Here is an 18,970-nt window from a genome sequence, read left to right on the forward strand (position 1 = left end):
ACATAGCTGAATTGTGACAGAAGATGAGATGGGTTTAAATCGATATGAATATCAAGTATTACCTCCCATCAGAGATGTTGTGTGCAATACTGCCAACTAAACTAAATGTTCAACAACCACCTAAAATGTAACATGAACTAATCCTAAAATGTAAGAACGTATTCGGTCTCCACTCTTCTTTTTTTTATCACTACTTTTCACCTGCTATTCCTTCAGAGTCCCTCAAAACGCTGATCTCCGAGACGATGGTGCGTTGGGCTCAGGAGACTGAGATGGAGGACCCTGAACTGGTTAGGGTTGTCTTCTCACTGCTGCACCGCCAGTATCAGGGCCTTGGGGGCCAAATGGCAGGACACCTCTGCAGAGCCTATACGATCAGCCAGGCGTCGGTAGAAGACACCATGGCTCTTCTCTCCTCCCTGAGCCAAATCCGCTCCCTCCTCAGTGTCCGCATGGGAAAAGAAGAGGAGAGGCTGATGATCAGGAGACTAGGGTAGGGGGACATTTCTAATGGGACGTGGGTTTGCTTCGTTTGACAACAATAATGTAATTTGTATTGATACATTCCTAACATATATACATAATGATATACTTTGCTGTGTGTAAAAAGTATTTCAGTTTTTGTTCTCTTATTTTTCTTTCACGGTTTTAGAGACATCATGAATAATAAAGTCTTCTACCAGCACCCTAACCTAATGAGGGCATTGGGGATACATGAGACCGTGATGGAGGTGATGGTCAATGTTCTTGGGGAAGGGGAATCAAAGGTGAGGGGCACATTTACATTTATAGTGATAATATGGACAAAATGTGTGTAACAAAGAAGCAGGTCTTTTCATTAGTTGCTTACTCGAACAATATCTGTATTCTATAGGTCATGTACTAAAAGGTAAAGGGTATACCGTGTTGTAGCTGCATCATTAATTGAACAATACTCCCTGCAGGGCAGCCAGTCGTGCCATAACCTCCTCACATCTTGCTTTTCCTTACACCCATGCATTGATTTTTTCCTTGTTAGGAGATTACCTTTCCAAAGATGGTGGCCAGCTGTTGTCGATTCCTGTGTTATTTTTGCCGCATCAGCCGTCATAATCAGGGAGCCCTGTTTGACCACCTGAGTTATCTGCTGGAAAACAGCAGTGTTGGTCTAGGTAAATCTTATTCTTTTCACTGAGGCCATAGTTTGTTTTGTTGTTGCAAGGATGGCATTCAATTTTTAAACATGTAACATTGAAACTTTCAGTAAGTTTACTGAGTAAAGATATATTGCAGGACTGTTGTGTTGAAGTGTAGACGGAGGTGGTATTGTTTCTGACCCTCTTACTCTATGCCAGGACAGTATTTTCAACTTAAGAAAATAACCGTGTGAGGTGTAAGCCGCAATATCCTGACATTATTTATAGTTTATGAGTGGGTGTTGAGATTGTTTAATGACTTTGTCCCTTAGCGTCACCATCCATGCGTGGAGCCACTCCTCTGGATGTGGCAGCAGCCTCTGTTATGGACAACAATGAACTGGCCTTAGCGCTGAGGGAACCGAACCTGGAGACGGTGAGTTCATATTTGCTGCCTTCCCTCTACAGAGCTGAAGTTAATAGTCTCCATTATAATACTCCAGGGTCTCATTCATGATCTTTGCAAATAAACAAAACGGGCCCTGAAAGAGGCGTAGGCTGCTATCCATGCACAAGTTGTGATCAATAAAAACTAACTTGACCGGAGAACGTTCGCACAAGTATGGAAACTCTGACGCATGTGTTCCCACCTTGTGGAGACAGGGGAAACTGGCAACGCAGATGGTGAGGTGGTGAATTGTAACTGCTATAAATTAAATGTGAGAGGTTTTTAATACATTTAATTTCATTATAATCACTTTACGTCTAGATCCACTTCATCATTAACGATCACATTTGTGATAAACTCAAATTTTATATCATATTCCACTAATTATTTCATCAGCGCTTTCTGCATCTTACAGAGGAATAATAATCATCGGCTGTGAAAAGAATAACATCAAAGAGCATTAAATAATTACAGAACAGAGCATCAATAGTCTCCGGTGTTAATTATATATTCTAATGAAGTACATACATCACCAAGTACGATTTAAGTTTTCATATATTTTTGTGTGTGTGAAAAACGTGCAGTGAAACTTACTTATATATTTATGGTTTGTGCGACACACATCTCCAGTAACCTCACCTGGCACGTCTTCACCACCTGCACATATGGATTGTGAAAACAAAGCCAGTGAGAGTCCTAATCATAACGCTAGCCAAGTTCACCATAACAAAACTGAGATGATGGACTATATGGTGTTCCCCTGTCAAACCTCCATTTTCAAATGATATCCAGGGTGTGGGGGATAAGAGTCAACCCGTCTGATTGCTGAAACCAAATACATATTGTGATGACACTTGAAGTGATGCATGACGGCTGCACTGTCGCTGCCAGAGGACCAAGTGAATGGAAGAATAAGCAGGGAAAGCGTGTATACATGTGAATCCTACACAATGTTTTGTAAATGAGACGCCTGGTCTGTAAGGAACATGCTTTGACATTTAACATTGTTTTGCAGTGTGACATTTATTTCACTCATGTATGTTGTTTATGCCTCTCTGTGAATTATGAGTTTTCTTTGCTGTACCCCATTTGGTGTATGGTAGCTCCTGTATCTGTAAAACTAATGTCCTTTACTATCCAGGTGGTTCAGTACCTTGCTGGCTGCGGTCTCCAGAGCTGTCCAATGCTCGTGGCTAAAGGCTATCCTGATATTGGATGGAACCCTGTGGAGGGCGAGCGTTACCTCAATTTTTTACGTTTTGCTGTCTTCTGCAATGGTAACCCTTTTAATTCTACCCATAGCCTTCCTATTCAGAAGACATCATGTGATCATGTGTTTACATTCATGTTGGCGTGTGTGTTTACATCCTTATAACCTAATTATAAAAATGTCAAGGTCCCTTCACAGTATCCGGCTTAATTATGTAATTTGAACATTGTCTTTAAAGGGATTTTTGTTTCACAAACTGTATTATTAATATATTCAGTCAACCCATTAAGGTCATTTATCACTTCTCAGAGATTCGCTGCTACAATAGCATCATCCACATACAAAGATAAAAAGGTACAGGAGGCTGCTTCATGTCAGGCTTCCAATTAAGTAAGCTATTTGCAATAGAGGTAATTAACTATCTGGTTCCTCTACTATTGATTTTTCTGACTGTGAAGCGGTGCCCAGAAAGCTTCAGTTAAAATTGTCCTTCAGGGTGCTGACAGTTCAGCCAAATGTCTGGAATACTAAACTAAGTGCCTTTCGTGTTTTTTGTTGTTGTTGCTCTTTTCTGTACATGCCTTAAAGCTGTACATATAGGGACTTGGGAATTAATATTCTATTGATTATCTTGGTTTGTTTCTTAACCACAGGCGAGAGCGTAGAGGAGAACGCTTACGTGGTGTTGAGGTTGCTGATTCGTCGGCCTGAGTGTTTTGGCCCTGCCCTGCGAGGCGATGAGGGAAATGGCCTCTTGGCAGCCATGAAGGAAGCCATCCAGATCTCAGAGGACCCTTCTATGGACGGACCTCGCACCACCCACCAGTCCAACAGAACACTGTCAGTGTGAGATGTTGAGTCTCGTGTGTGTGCTAATAAGGGCTAACCTCCCGGTTCCGGTTTATTCTGTTTACTGGCCATCGGGGGGCGTCCACGAAATAATGACCCCCTCATCTAAGTCGATTTATTACCTCAGTAAACATTGTAAACATGATTTATGGTCTCAATTGCTACATTGAAGTTTTCCTCAATAATTCATGATGTGCATTTAGTAAATGATGGTCCAATTTTGAGTAAAATCGACAATGAAGCAGAGTGTGCTTAGGGCTACCTTGTGATTCACAATTCACGACTACAGTTTTGTCCGGTTTGGGACTTTTCCGTGTTATTGTCTTATAGCTTTAACCCTTTCACATTGTGCTTTCAGTTCATGAAAGTTGATTCTAACATTTAGTAACATTGGAACCTTCAATTCTACTTATCTCCACCCTCTCTGGTCACTGCTGGTTCCAAAAAAACAAGATGGCGACACTGGTTTTGAACTCTGCAGTTGGTCAGACCACAGACAGTTTTAGTGCATCGCATCTTATTTTCCAGCGTCAAAAGATGTTGTATCTGGATAAAGATGTTATCTGAAAGCTACGCTTTCTGTAAACAGCATTAAATGATAACATAAATGTAGTACAGCATTGTATTGGGTATAAGCCTGTTTCGCTCTTTGTTTATATGCCCAATCATAATAAGTCCCAGGATTCATTTTCTCTCAGGCTTTTTGGAGCAGTTCTTGGCTGGAATGCAGCATCTGTGTTCAGCCAACCTTCCCTTGCTAAATAGAGGTTAAATAAGCTATGTACAACAGTGGAACAGTTTAATGACACTGATTATTTTTAAGCTGCTTAATTCAGGATTTATGTAGAGTAGGAGCTGACCACTTATCTCTCTGCACTTCTTTTCATTGTCAGAATTTTAAATAAATATTGAGGTCATTAGAAATGAGGAGGAAAGATCGTATCTTATCTTTCTAACGGGCTGCTTTGTTGAGGAATAATCAATCATTTGATTCTATTAAAAATGATGATTGATGATATATTTTGGACGATGATTGTCCCCGGTTACAGAGACGTTGTCCAGGACAATGATGACGACCTCATTCACATGGGGCACGCCATCATGACCTTCTACTCGGCCCTTATCGACATGCTGGGCCGCTGCGCTCCAGAAATGCATGTGAGTGTTTTTCCAGCTTTCAGAAGCCCGTTTGCATTATTACCAGATGTCTCAAGCAGTAAAGCTTAATGAAGAAACTCTAAAAAAAGACTTTTAAGGAGTCAAAATGAGCCAAAGGAAGATAAAAAAAAGGACAGGCCCTCATACTCTTTATGGTTAGATATAAAACTGAGCACATTTAACTGTTCATTTGATGTCATAATATATAATGCTTCAATACCAATGATAACTGTGTTATTTGAATAAACTCCACAGCATGGACCATACTGTATTAATATGCACTGAATGTAGAGGATATTAAAGACTCTATGATCATTAATAATACTTATTATCATGTATGTTGTCATCCAATTTTCTGTGAACTTTGAACTCTGGTTCTGTTTACTGGATATTGACAGAGTAATTGACTTAATTATATTTTATTACACACTCGGCCACATGTGTACCTGACTGTCAGCACAAGGGCCTGTTGAAAAAAAAGCCTTTTGAAAGGATTAAATTATTTTTGTGTATCACAGTGGCATTGAAGTTTACAGGCAAAACAAAACAACGACAATTGTTGTGTTGCATTGTTCAAACACACAAAGGCTGTCAGAAGTCTAGAAATGCAATTAGTACTTTAAAAGATGAATGCAAACAAAATCGTAAAAAACAAAAGAAATGTTTCAAAAGACAAAAGAACAGAAACTAGTAGAAGTGAACCAGCAAGAGTTAATACACAATTATCAGGAAAAAAATACAATTAAAAAAGTCCCAACATAGTTTCTTAACTTGACACAAATTACATTTGTTCTGCAAAATAGGCTTCAACTCATCCTAATAAAGATACTTACACTGATGATACCAATTAATACAATATACAGTATATACATAAGAATGTCTTATTTTTTACAGTATCATCAGACAATGTTTAAATGAATCCATTGTAAGCTGTAAATGACTGACCACTAAGAGTGCTCTGTTCTCAATTGTTGTCCAGTTGATTCATCAAGGCAAAGGAGAAGCCATCCGGATCAGAGCCATTCTGAGATCGCTCGTCCCCATTCAGGACCTTGAGGGAGTCATCAGCATCTCCTTTCAAATCCCCTCAGTGTCTCAAGGTCAAATGAGCCAATCAGCCAATCATTCAGTGCTACAAAACATCCTCTTGTATTTAGTAATTGCACGGAAACTTGGCTCGTTTGCTATAATTGCTTTTTAAGTGATATTCTAAAGCCCCACTGTGAGATGTTTGTAGTTACAGGGTTTGTTTTACTCTCCTGTTATGCACCCTAACCCTCTGGACGAGAGGATCCTGAGCCACACAAAGTGATCTGCTCCCATAGTATATAGATCAATGTATAATACATATTTGTCAATATGACCTTTGGTCTTAGCATCTAATGTTTGCTTTTATTTGTCTGTCCAGATGGTCTGGCGGTTGAGCCTGACCAGTCTACAGTGTTCTGCCCAGACCACAAGGCAGCAGTGCTTCTTTTCCTGGACCGGGTTTACGGCATTGAGAACCAGAACTTTCTCCTCCACCTACTAGAAGTTGGCTTTCTGCCTGACCTCCAAGCAGCGGTCTCTCTTGACACTGTGAGCAGGAAAAGTTGTGTTTTCTTTCCCCTGTTCAGCTGCTCAACAGACCCAGTTACACACTGTAGGAGTGACTTGTGACTTCTCATTAACCCGAGCTGACCCTGTCACCATGAAGCATATCCACTTCTCTCCCAATTTACTGTACCATGTCATAACACTACTGAGATTGTTGAACACTCCTGGCTGACTTAAATGAATGACACATTGTTTTCTCAATTTGAATGTGAACATTTTTACAAAATCAAGATTTACTCTAATGAATTAATGGGTTTTCTTCTTAATGAAACTTAATAGTATGCCTGGTAAAAGTAGATTATTCTTAAGATATATTAATGTTAAATTTGAGGACATGTTTTGCTATTCTTGGTTGTTTGGACTCTGTAATTGTAACCTGTCTTTGTCCTTGCAGGCTGAATTAGGATCCACCGATATGGCCCTGGCCCTCAACAGATATTTATGCACATCTGTTCTTCCCCTGCTCACAAAGTGTTCAGCGCTGCTTTGCCCTTTAGAGGACCATGCTTCGCTGGTGGATTCTCTAATCCAGGCCATTTACAACCTGTCCAGGGCTCTCAGCTTGACCAAGGCTCAAAGAGACACTATTGAAGAATGTTTGCTAGCTGTGTGCAGGTATAGAGCTTTTTTCTTGGTATGATGAAGCAACCTGGTTCGGGTTCTCCCTTCTGCTCGTTGTTATTGTAAAGATTTGTTGCTAACTGCAGATAGGATATAGATTTTTCATCAAGTTGCTAATAGTTTATATGTGTTATGCGACAATGTTCTCTTTGGAAGCTGTGTCTTATGTGGTGTGCCATTTGTAATTTATACATTATTGCGCCGTTAGATTCCTGTGTGGACTGACTTGACTGCATTTTTTATTTTGACCAACTCATACGTTGAGAAGCAGAGAGACACAGTAACAAATTATTGATGCAAACACACAATTGCACCCTTGTTCCCACTAATTGAATCACTATAAAGCCTGTTTTGCCCAGTTTAGATGTTATTTACCAAAGTCAATCAAAAATATTAACAAACTAATTGGATCTTGCCCGTGGCATCTTCTAAATTATATGCAACATTTTCCGGAGACATGATAATTAGTCATAACATCATTCATCTGTGTGTGTGCATCTGTGTGTGTGTGTGTGTGTGTGTGTGTGTGTGTGTGTGTGTGTGTGTGTGTGTGTGTTGGTGGATGTTATTTGTATCTGCTCATCTGTGACACATTTTGCCCTCATTGGTGTCCTCAGTGAACTCCAACCATCTATGGTGCAGCCTCTTCTTCGACGTCTTGTCTTCGATGTTCCTCATCTCACAGAAAACAGCAAGATGCCTTTAAAGGTGGATACAAAGAAAATACAGTTTACTAAAATATGTATGTGAAAATATACAATTGTACACCAAGTTAAAACTGCTTTTGTATTTGCTCAATACTTTCATCAACCAGCTCTTGACCGGTCACTACGAGCAGAGGTGGAAGTATTACTCACTAGCTGGAGAGCCGGGTGACCACGGTTTGGCCTCTGAAGAGGAGCTCCACCTGTCCAGAAAGTTGTTCTGGGGCGTGTTTAATGCCCTGGCGAAGAAGGTAAACCATATTGAATATGTGTCAACCTCAAAATCACATTGGGCGTATGTACACTTGGAAGAACTAGTGCAAAGCCCCTTTTTTGGGACGGATTGCTTGGCCCTCGGTAGAGTTCAGCTGCAATGTCTTCGTCCAGTATCTCCAGCAGCAAGAGTAAACTGCAGTCAGTGGCTGCGACCTGTAAAGGCTCACTGCGGACGACATGCTAGACTAGTCCGCCAAGTGCTGAAACTCCTCCCCTCTGAGTGTTGTTTGCTTGTTTATTCAAAGTTAGATTGATACTGAATATTGCAACAACTCTCACTGCACATCCTCGGGAGCCCAGAAATTCTGTCGCCAAGTGGGAAGTAGATCAGAGATATCTCGAGATATGCAAAGGACATACATACACAGACATACACTACATACAGAGAATATTCGTTTTAGAGGTGGATATTTTCATCGAGCACCAGAGAAATGTCAGAAAAAGGATAAACGTTTGATATTTTGGCTGTTATCCTACCATTGATTTATCGCCTTTTCCCTCCCTATCCTCCATTAAGTTCAGGAGAAATGCCAAAAACCTGTGTTTAATTTTCTCTACTAGTAAACTTCTAGAATAACTTGTGTGGAGGGAGATAAAACACACTTGAGATTAAGAAAAAGTTTTCCATGTCCTGGTATGAAACATCCAACCCGGGAACAGATTTATTGGAATCGTGAGAATCTCTCCTCAGTTGTCTGCATGCCGGTACCAGCAGATTTCTGAAATGATACTTAGCCGACAGATGGAGAACATGAAATATGAAAAATAATTCTGGGCTTTCTTGTAACCCACATCAAACAGCTACAGAAACTGAGTCAACAATGCACAGAAGAATCTCTTCAGAGAAGTATTACAGGGTGTAAAGTGTAGATAAGGCTTCCAGGATATGAGCTACTCCATATATAGTGCTTTGCTTATTGTAGATTAGCTGCAACTAAAACAAACTTAACTTAAGTTACTGCAACAAGTAAAATGTTAAACCAGTTGAACATTTTGTGAGGTATCTTTTTTTGATTCATTTGTTCCTGCTTGTTTCATACATTATCTTTACAATAATTTCATTAAGCTTGTTATTATTGGCTGATTCCTCAGACATCATGCAAACAAGATACTTGAGGGATCACTCAGTTATATTTCAGTTAGAGAACTGTAATTTCTTGGCCACTGAACTAGGTTCCTATCAGGGTTTTTTCAAGCCAAAGTATTTCTGCAGCACTTATCAATACAAACACTTGAATAGAATGTGTTATTAAATTGCTTGTTTCTTCAGCTGAATAGTGATCTCTTTGTCAAATTCAGACACATGCTCAAAGTAAAAACCTTAATAAGGACACACGTTGTTGTTGCAAAGCTCCCAAATCCGACTTAACCCACATTAACCAATTGTAGAGAAGTAGTAAGTGCGCGTCCTGCAATCGAATGTTTTTTCAAATAAGCCATATTTGTTTCAAATCACCCAGTTTCATGTGTGCATATAAACATAATGACAGCACTTAAAAAGATCGGCAATTTAAAAAAAGGTGCAAAAATTGAACCGTGCATTCTGTCCCGAATCACACGGAGCCAACAAATCAATCATATTGATGACGTGTCGTTCCCTCTTTGTGAAATTGCTATTTTACAGATAAAGGAGGAAACACTGATTTCCATATATTTGATCTTCGTATTATTTATCAAATTTTACATTATTGCCCGGCTTCTCTCGGCCCAATCTTATCATGTCCCATGCTGTCTCTTTTTCTTGTTTCCCTCCTCCAATATAATGTTCCCTCTGTAACTGTACAGGCCTACGAGGCTCAGTTGTTCAGGCTGTCTGTCCAGTGCCTGGCTGCAGTGGCCATGGCTCTGCCGCCTGACCACATGGACTCAAGCTGTGTGTCCCACACGGAGAGAAACGCCTCGATGGACACAGAAGGACACTTTGACCCCCGGCCTGTAGATACCTCCAGGTAAGATCCCTACCAGGGATATCTATTGATTATGGATAAAGAATACTTTGATTCTGGATGACATGTTCAGCCCCAGGGGAAAAGGAAGCGGTAATTTGTTTGACAGAATTAACTCTTGGACAAAGTGTCATATTGAAAGACGAGTGGAAATGAAAATGTATTTTTAAATGCTCTAGATCAAAATGTCCATTGGTTATCTGCAGGTGTATCTAAAAGTGTTACTGCGCTATAGAGCTAAATTATGTATTTTTTAATTTCCCCGCTCTAGTGTGTCAGTGCCAGAGAGACTGGAGTTTGTAGTTAACAAGTATGCAGAGCATACTCACGAGAAGTGGTCACTGGACAAGGTAATGCCACAACAGTTGTTCTTTAAATCTGAATGGCCTGTTAAAGAGGACACAGTAGAGTTGTTTTGTGATATCTTGGCCAGGACTGAACCACTTAAGTTACATTTACGAGATGTTCTCTGTCTGAAAGTGTCAAAACATCTGCCTGTGTTGTGTGCTCGAGCTAATATGACGTTTGCATATTTTCTAACGTGGGATTCTTTTTTTTTTTTTACTGAATCTGTGTATTATCTCTGTCAGTTTGCCAATGGCTGGGTTCATGGGGAGCAGCTCTGTGAGAACACCAAGGTTCACCCTCTCCTAAAGCCATACAGGGCTGTGGCTGAGAAGGTAGAGTGAGAAGTCAAAGAAAAGAGAAAGAAAATGAAAAGCAGTGAACTGAGAAATCCCAGAGGCACTTTGCAGCTCAATGCGGTGTGTGTAATATAAAAGATTAAAATGCCTCTGTTCGTGGTCCGCGGTGGATGGAGTGGACAACAGACTTCTTTTGAAGTTTTTAGAATTTGATCATGTTTTGCGTTCCTGCTGTCCTTCCCTGACTTATAAAGTGTGGTTTTATACGAAGAGTATATTTCACCTATTTCAGGAGAAGGAGGCATACCGCTGGGCAATTAAAGAAACACTAAAGAGCATGCTGGCCTTCGGATGGACCATCAAGAGAACCAAAGAAGGAGATGCATTCGGCCCGCAGACCTGTACACGCACTGTGTCCCAGTCTGGACAGGTATGTGTACTCAAAAGCTCTTTCACTTCCTCTCTGGGCACCAAACGTGTCTGTTCTATCAAAAGTTTCACCATTCACAACTTAACTTCTCCGTACTGGCTTTCAAAAGTTTTTTAAGAACTGAATAATTTTGTCCTAGCTGTCTTTTGAAGGAGCATCGACCTTCAGCCCCAAACCTATGGACATGAGCAGCATCACCTTATCATGGGACCAGTGTGTGAGTAATGCTGCCTACGCAAAGTACTTACAATTTTTTCTGGCACACAATCTGCACAGGTCGTAACACTGGCCTTTTTGCTAATGTTGTTTAATCAGGAAATCTTATATTGCATTTAATCTGGGCTGCAGTTGTGAGTTGTCAGATATCATATAAGCATCTCAAAAAGAGAAATCATCTCCCATTGCTAACATGTTTGGAGTACTGCGTCATCATATTTGGGATACAGGACTCCTTGATAGGGTCCTGGACAAAAATAGTTTCCTTGTTGTTGAAGCGGCCTGGGCGTCCCTCCTGCTTTGAGAGTGGAGTATGATGAGCCACGACCAGACAGAAAATAGATTTAACATTTTTCTTCTTGTTGCTGTAGGCTATGGCTGAACAGTTGGCTGAAAACTACCACAACGCCTGGGCTAAGAGGAAGAAATGTGAACTTGAGAGTAAAGGTACCATGCCATGCGGTCAACAACTATTCTGCTATATTTCCTCAAATCCTCTCCTTCTCTTTTTCTCGTCGTGGGGAAACAATAGTTAACAAAATTGCAACGCATTTGACCCACTTATGCTCGCAGGTAGGGGTGGCCACTCAATGCTGGCACCTTACGACACCCTGACTGCCAAGGAGAAGAGCAAATTCAGAGAAAGAGCAAAGGATATCCTCAAGTTCCTTCAGCTCAATGGCTACACAGTGTGGAGGTGAGCACAGAACGAGCATGTGATTGCAAAAGGGTAATGTGTGTGTGTGTGTGTGTGTGTGTGTGTGTGTGTGTGTGTGTGTGTGTGTGTGTGTGTGTGTGTGTGTGTGTGTGTGTGTGTGTATGAGGTGGGAGGCAAGTCAGGCGTTCCATTTGACATTTTACAGTGCTGTGCAGGCAATATTAAGGATATTAAATGTCCAGCAAGGTTCATACGGTCATGGAAAACCTGCGAAAGTCATGGAATCTTAAAATACTATTATCATATTTTTGTGCAATATTGTTATATCTTTTATATTTTGTGTCTTTTTTTTTTTTTATTCATCCATAAATGTTCCTTCTTTTAATCAAACTACTGTCTCTCATTCATTTGTGTCATTTAAGATATACTGTAGGCTTTTGAATTCGAATTGTTAGTTTAAATACTACATTTCCCCACTTTTTCAAGTATACACCGAGATTTCACAAAATGTTTGGTCATGGAAATTTGGTTTAAAGTTTAAAATGGAAAAGCCATGGAAATCCATTCCAATATGTGTATGAACCCTGTTCAGATTTTACAATAATGAAGAGTTAATTTTCCCTGTTTGACTTTACTTCCTCGACAGGGATCGGAAGACGGTGGAGATAGACTTCCCAGCCACGGCCAACTGCTTTGGCTACACTCTCCTTCAGCGGCTGCTGTCTCACACAGAGGACGCCCAAGAGCACATCTTGGAGCTGGGTAAGATGACAGTGCTCATGAATATTGAGGCCAAAAACAAAAATCAAGGACAATAAATACATAAAAGAACTTTAACGTTATACATCCCAAAGGTATGAGTACGTTATATGCCTGAAACTGTAAGATTTTGAATCTATAACTGGGAGTTGGATCTCCACATTATATCAATAATGGCCAGCAGTCTCTTGCGTTTACGTTCAACGAGTCTGCCTCAGGGTAGTTTGGATTCGAACCATCGGAAAGCGGCGCACGCCAAGGCCTTGCTACGTGAACTGCTGTGTCTGAGGAGAAAATCAGATCGAGAGACTTGTACTGTCTCTATCGCTCCGTTTTGTTTGTTGTTTCATCGTAGTTTAAATCTTTGATTTTTTTTTTTTTTCATTTCGTTGTGCTTTTCTCTCCAGAGGTGATGCAAGCCAGAGGACAGATGTCTAAAGGAGAGAACTCTCCACACCAGCAAGCAATTCATTTTTTTCCCAAGGTTTGCCTCTGATCAAATGAATATCTAAACACAGTTGAAATCTTATGCCTGACATTGAATCTGTAACATTGACTTTAGTCCCTTCCAATTGAATTTTTTTCCAATGTCATTTTCTACCCTTCCCGTAGCCCTTTTTTTTTTTCATTCACGTCATCTAATTAGTTTTGTTAGATGGTTGCCGTGGGCAACCCCTCTAAGTAAAACCCTTTGTGGCGGTGTAATTTATTTAACCATTTTGGAAATCCATGTGGGCGTGTCGATTGCCATCGGGACACTGATTAAAGCTTCCCACACAGTTCTGCCTCTAAGGAGGCAGCGAATCAAAAGGCTTTGTTTTTCATTGATGGGACCCACTAAGTCAGACCCAGTCAGCCAATACCATCAACATTCATGCCTCAGATCTTTACACCCTACATCTCCCACTCAAACCACACACTCACACAACCGTGCACGTCTGTCTGTCTGTGAATTGGTCGTGCTTCATAAGAAAAGCTATTAAAGTGAAAAATGTTAAACTCCATCTCCCCACGGGTCCCTGTTGAGCCCGTCATTACAAGTGCATGAGAAACAGGCAGACGCTGCTTAGACTAACTTTTTTACATTCTGGTCATGATCAAAAGGCTTTCGAATCGTCTGAATTAAGGGGAAATGTTTTGAATCAACATGTGGGGGAACGAAAGTACTTCCAGAGATCTATTTGATGCAATGGTGCGGTCATAACAAATGTGTTTTTGAATTCTATATTTTTTCTCAGCGTGTGGGATGTTGCTTCAATGAGGCATCGGGACAAACAGGCACAGAATATATATATTTATATATATATATAATGCAAACACTTTTTTTAAAAACACAACCTTGAAGCTACAGTAGTCGTTTAGGAATTAATTTAGTAATTTAAGAGGAATGCGCATAATAAATGTGTCCATTACTCTTTTCCACAGGTTATCCTTCCTCTTTTGGAACAATTTGTGAAGAGCCACTGTCTGTATTTTCTGTCCACTTCTCTCTGCTCGAGAAGCTATGCGACAAAAAAGGAAAAGGAGATGATTGCGAGGTATGTCGCACACAAAACACATGCTGTGCTGATTACAATGGAAGTATTTCTTGTGCTCTTGCTCTTTGTCTTGTGATGGAACAATTCCTCAGTCGTGTTTTGGAGGATAATCAAAAAAAAAAAAATTTAACAGAGGAAGCCTCATTTTTCTGAGAATGTTTCTCTTCTCATTACTGCGCTTTTCTTTTCTCCTCACCTTCAGCCTCTTTTGTAAGCTAGCAGCTCTGGTAAGACACAGGATTTCACTCTTTGGTAAGGATGGCGTGGGAATAAAGCTCATTCACACAGCAATTGTTGCACTTGTTCTTTTTTTAGTTGATTGGTTTGCTCTTTAAGATGCTATTGTGTAAGATTCCAATTCATTGTGATTGATGCATGTTCTGTATTTTACTTTATTTTTGTCTGTGTGTACTGAAGTCCTGGATTTAGTGTGTGTGTGTGTGTGTGTGTGTGTGTGTGTGTGTGTGTGTGTGTGTGTGTGTGTGTGTGTGTGTTTTTCCAGGAAACGAGGTCTCATCAGTTGCAAGCTGCCTCCATGTTTTGTCTCGGGCGCTGGATGCCAGGTAGCTAGATGACACTACCGCCTCACTCGGCCTGAATCGATCTTTCTTGCTCTGCCTGCGGTCACGTCAGTATCACATCAGTGTCACACCGGCGTGTCGGGGGATGAGATGACGGGTGTAATTGAGCTACCGATGCTATCTAATTGTTTTCGATATCACTTTTACTCCTTGAGGACAATGTCTCTAAACTAAAGCATGATGTAGTAGAATCCACGCTGAGCAAAGATTGATGTCATTTTGACTTGTCTTGTGGAGAGATTGGCAACTGTTTTAGTCCATGCAACCTTTTATTTTCTAAATGTTCCATTTAACGAGTCTAAATACTTACATTTTTGCTTGTCGCAGAACCCTGAACTGCCATTTTCTCCTCTTTTGGCCTCAGGGCATTGATGAATTTAGCCCCGGAGTCCATCCAAGCATCTCTGCATTCATTCTTTGAGGCCGCCGCCACTGATCTGGAGATGACTGTGGAAAACCTGTCTGTGACTTTGGTCTGTTTACCTCAGAGTAGGAATCAATCGGCTAGAGGAGTAGCCAAGGTTCTCGGCTTCACAACCGCAGTTCTCCTTCCCACACTCACTTCCCTCTTTCAGCATCTCGGCAACCAAAACTATGGCGTGGACCTGCTGGGTAAGGAAGTCTTTACAATTACAAATGGAATGTGTTCACATACCTTCCTGTACCAGTAGTTCATATTCAAGCCGTAGTCTCACCCTCTTCCCTCTATATGCTATAAAGCTGGATGAACAGCTGGTTTCCACATCCTTGAAATCACTCACAGGGATTTCCCCTCAAACTCTTACCTTCTTCATCTTTGAAACCAGCTCTCATTAAGTGTCTCAGTGATGGCCACAGAGCAGCAGGAGCATATTGTCTCCTTCTCTAATACCCTGATCTTCCGGGAATCATTCATTACTTGAATCAGCAGCCATACAGCTCGTCTGTCTCTCTGTGATTGTAAGCTTTGTGCCCTTTGCGGTGTCTGAAAGAAAGCGAACAAGGATCTAAGCTTTATCTATCACCTTATCTTTCCAGTGGGGAGTATCCAGCTGTCCTGTTACAGGATCCTCAACAGCCTCCTCGCTCTTGGCACCAGCAGCAGCATCTACATGGAGGGGTACTTCCACTATAGCTATTTCCTTTTGATATTTAATATTATTGAGTTTGTGCTGATATATATTATTTTTTTTATTTCACATTATTTTGTATTAAAAACAATTGTACTTCTTACTTTGTGTACCAGGTAAGATGAGATAATCTTTTATTTGTCCCTAGTGGGGAAATTGCAGCATTGCAGGATTACAGCAGCAAGAGACAGTAGTAAAATATGAAGTAATTAATATATGTAAACAGTGAAACAGTAATAAAAACAGTCAAAATAATCCACAAGAGCACGATCACAAGTAGTTAACAATGTGTTTATACTGCACCAAGAGAGTAAAGTGACCATAACGTGACTGAAGTGTTTTGTTTTTAGCTCAGTTCGCTGTGTGTAGAAATCAATGAAATTCTCAAATTGTTCACCCTTATTGATAATGTATTATTGTTGGGCCTTTTCAAGTATGTATTAAGGCTATGGATACGTTCATAAGGACAAGGTAAGATAGAGGTAAAGAAAGTAGCTGGCCAGTTAATTTAAATTAGTAATCCTAACCCATAGAGTTGTATAATATTTGGACAGTAAGCTCCATGCCTACATCCTAATGCAGCCTTCCAATACAGGCAGAGGCCAGCAGCAGGTGCTTGTCTTGCAGCCTTGGCTGGGACTTTTCCTGTGTGCTTCCTGGAGCCATCCTTAAACCAAGACAACCCATACTCCATCTACAACAGCATGAGTGCTGCTCAAAGAGAAGGTAATAAGCAAACACACTGCACACTGATATTAATCTGTGTTGCCTGTACAATCTTGGTCTTCTTCAATAGCTCTGACCCCCACATCTTAACCTCCTCCCTGGTGTTCATCGCATTATTTTTCCATATCTGTTTCTGTCAGACCTGGGGCTGCCAGATCAGGTGGAGGACATGTGTCCCCTCCTGCCCTCTCTGGAACAGGCTCTGGGGGAAGTGGAGAAGTTGGCAGGCGCTGGTGCTGGAACTCGCCAGGCCCACTACATCCAGGTCACGGAGGTCACTTTGCCTATGCTGTGCAGCTACGTGTCCCGCTGGTGGTACTGGGGCCCCGAGGGCCAGCCAGACGGCCCAATCTGCACATCTGTCACACCTCAACATGCGAGTGACCTTCTTGGCCACATCCTCCGTATCATCCACAACCATGTGGGAGCTAGCCAGGGAGATTGGATGAAAGAGCTGGCAGGTATTGTGATCATGTGCAATTCTGTGATTGTTGTCTGGATATACTTTTCTTCCACCAACAGTTATGCCTTTTAATCTTTTCCACACTGTTAAAAGCCATATCTTTTCAGTTTTTTCCCAGCCGATTACTTGTAAAGCCGGCACTGAGCTGTTAAACAGCCACTTCCTGCCACTGATGGAGAAGTTGAGGAAGAGGGCCAAGTGTGTGCTACTGGAGGAGGAGCAGATGAAAGCAGAAGGGTGCGATACCTCCGAAGCAGAGTTGCAGATACAGGAGAAGTTCACTGTGCTGGTGCGAGACCTGTACGCCTTCTATCCACTCCTCATCCCATTTGTGGATTCGAATCGGTAAGGCATGCTGCCTAAGATGTGGGGAATTAAGGTTTTTATTTTAGGCCAAAAGCTTGTAGAGTAAGTTGGAGAAACGTATTTTACAATATTTTATGTTGACCCCCTCTAGTAATCATCATCTGGCTTTTTAGATACAAAATGTTCCACTAATGTTTGTGGAACAACTATTGGTGAAAGAGAAATTCATTGAGGATGCAATGCGAGTACAATTGAAGTTCATTGAGTGTTTATTTAAGTTATTATGTCATGTTAAGCTTTACATGAATATACTCGGCAGTACAACTGATGTGTTTTGGTTTGTCTTGTCACAGAGCCAGCTGGCTGAAAGATTTGAACCCTGACGCTGAGCAGCTGTTCAGCATGGTGGCAGAGGTCTTTACATTCTGGGCCAAATCTCATGTGAGGACGACATCTCGTGTTTTTTTAAATTTTATTCCTCACATTTCAGTGCATTTAAGTGAATATTGTACGCTACAAAAAAACAATTCTTCAACCTTGTTTGCTCGAACAGAATTTCAAGTGGGAGGAACAGAACTTTGTGGTTCAAAATGAAATCAACAACTTGGCTTTCTTGGTCAACACCAACAAAATGTCCAAGGTCAGCCATATTCACCCGTTGGTCTTATGCCATTATGCTTACACTGATGTGCAAGTGCAATACATCCAGACACTAGTGGTTGTATGGTAATCACAACTAAGTTGTCAACTGTTGTTGAAGTCTCAAAGTTAATCTATTTTTATGGCTTTTCGATGTTCAGTTCGACCATGAGCAGAGGATGATGAAGAGGAAGGGGGATCGTTATTCCACTCACACCTCTCTCATTGTGGCCTCCATGAAGAGACTGCTCCCTGTGGGACTCAGGGTTTGTTTTCCAAGCGACTACAGCCTCATCATGTTAGCGAAGAGCGGCTTTGCTCAGGTCAGTTGGAAATGTGCCATCGTTAATGTAGTCCTCATGATGACAAAGCCCTTGATGTATTATTGAGTGCATTTATATGATAATCTGCACTGTAGTGTGGTCGGACTGAAGGTGAGTGTCTGAAAATCTCCTTGGCATATATATATTTAATGTTGGCCATTCTTTTCTTTTCACAGAAGAACACTCGGGATGAGATTCGAGAAAACATTTCCAATTGTCTTATAAATCTTCAGTATCAGGTAAAGGCTGTCACTGGGGCTTTCATTTATTTGTGTTTGCACACAAATGCAAGACAAGATCCTTCGACTTCAAAAATAAAGGAAAAAGAAACAAGTATTTATTCATTTATTGATTGAAGGTAGATGTCTCTACATTCTGCATATTCATTGCAACGCCTGAGTGCGGGCGACTTTTAATTTGTGGAAGGCATCAAGTGTGAGGTAAATTAAACTGAAGAATGCTCTCATAGTCTGTTCAATCATATTCTGTTTTGTTTTTTTTAGTTACTCGTTGTTCACCAGAGACATCAAAGTGACACAAACAATATTGTTCAGAATATGCATGATCAATATGTTTATTCATAAGTAAGTGATGAAAGCATAAATTCTGACTCGTCATTACCATAAAGAAACGTTTTCAGTAAACATTTGAGACT

The 18,970-nt window shown here is 40.8% G+C and overlaps 1 protein-coding gene across 1 annotated transcript in view; it reads left to right on the plus strand.

Annotated features, from left to right (window-relative positions):
* LOC137779784 (ryanodine receptor 2-like) overlaps window positions 1-18,970 on the plus strand; it is a 60,351-nt gene that overhangs the window by 21,957 nt on the left and 19,424 nt on the right. Inside the window, exons 41-73 of the mRNA XM_068567973.1 lie at window positions 219-493; window positions 653-767; window positions 1,019-1,151; window positions 1,448-1,551; window positions 2,705-2,840; window positions 3,427-3,613; window positions 4,672-4,780; window positions 5,760-5,880; window positions 6,189-6,358; window positions 6,771-6,991; window positions 7,615-7,705; window positions 7,812-7,952; window positions 9,763-9,926; window positions 10,195-10,273; window positions 10,514-10,603; window positions 10,860-10,997; window positions 11,137-11,214; window positions 11,585-11,660; window positions 11,787-11,910; window positions 12,518-12,633; window positions 13,050-13,114; window positions 14,056-14,168; window positions 14,371-14,420; window positions 14,671-14,731; window positions 15,114-15,361; window positions 15,767-15,848; window positions 16,454-16,584; window positions 16,725-17,045; window positions 17,155-17,392; window positions 17,707-17,794; window positions 17,907-18,014; window positions 18,154-18,315; window positions 18,492-18,554. Coding sequence (XP_068424074.1) covers window positions 219-493; window positions 653-767; window positions 1,019-1,151; window positions 1,448-1,551; window positions 2,705-2,840; window positions 3,427-3,613; window positions 4,672-4,780; window positions 5,760-5,880; window positions 6,189-6,358; window positions 6,771-6,991; window positions 7,615-7,705; window positions 7,812-7,952; window positions 9,763-9,926; window positions 10,195-10,273; window positions 10,514-10,603; window positions 10,860-10,997; window positions 11,137-11,214; window positions 11,585-11,660; window positions 11,787-11,910; window positions 12,518-12,633; window positions 13,050-13,114; window positions 14,056-14,168; window positions 14,371-14,420; window positions 14,671-14,731; window positions 15,114-15,361; window positions 15,767-15,848; window positions 16,454-16,584; window positions 16,725-17,045; window positions 17,155-17,392; window positions 17,707-17,794; window positions 17,907-18,014; window positions 18,154-18,315; window positions 18,492-18,554 — 4,398 coding nt within the window. The remainder of the gene's footprint in view (window positions 1-218; window positions 494-652; window positions 768-1,018; window positions 1,152-1,447; window positions 1,552-2,704; window positions 2,841-3,426; window positions 3,614-4,671; window positions 4,781-5,759; window positions 5,881-6,188; window positions 6,359-6,770; window positions 6,992-7,614; window positions 7,706-7,811; window positions 7,953-9,762; window positions 9,927-10,194; window positions 10,274-10,513; window positions 10,604-10,859; window positions 10,998-11,136; window positions 11,215-11,584; window positions 11,661-11,786; window positions 11,911-12,517; window positions 12,634-13,049; window positions 13,115-14,055; window positions 14,169-14,370; window positions 14,421-14,670; window positions 14,732-15,113; window positions 15,362-15,766; window positions 15,849-16,453; window positions 16,585-16,724; window positions 17,046-17,154; window positions 17,393-17,706; window positions 17,795-17,906; window positions 18,015-18,153; window positions 18,316-18,491; window positions 18,555-18,970) is intronic.

Source organism: Clinocottus analis, unplaced genomic scaffold (assembly GCF_023055335.1).
Source record: "Clinocottus analis isolate CAN_PGR_092001 unplaced genomic scaffold, fCliAna1.0.p SCAF_8, whole genome shotgun sequence".
In the NCBI taxonomy this organism is placed as follows: Eukaryota; Metazoa; Chordata; class Actinopteri; order Perciformes; family Cottidae; genus Clinocottus; species Clinocottus analis.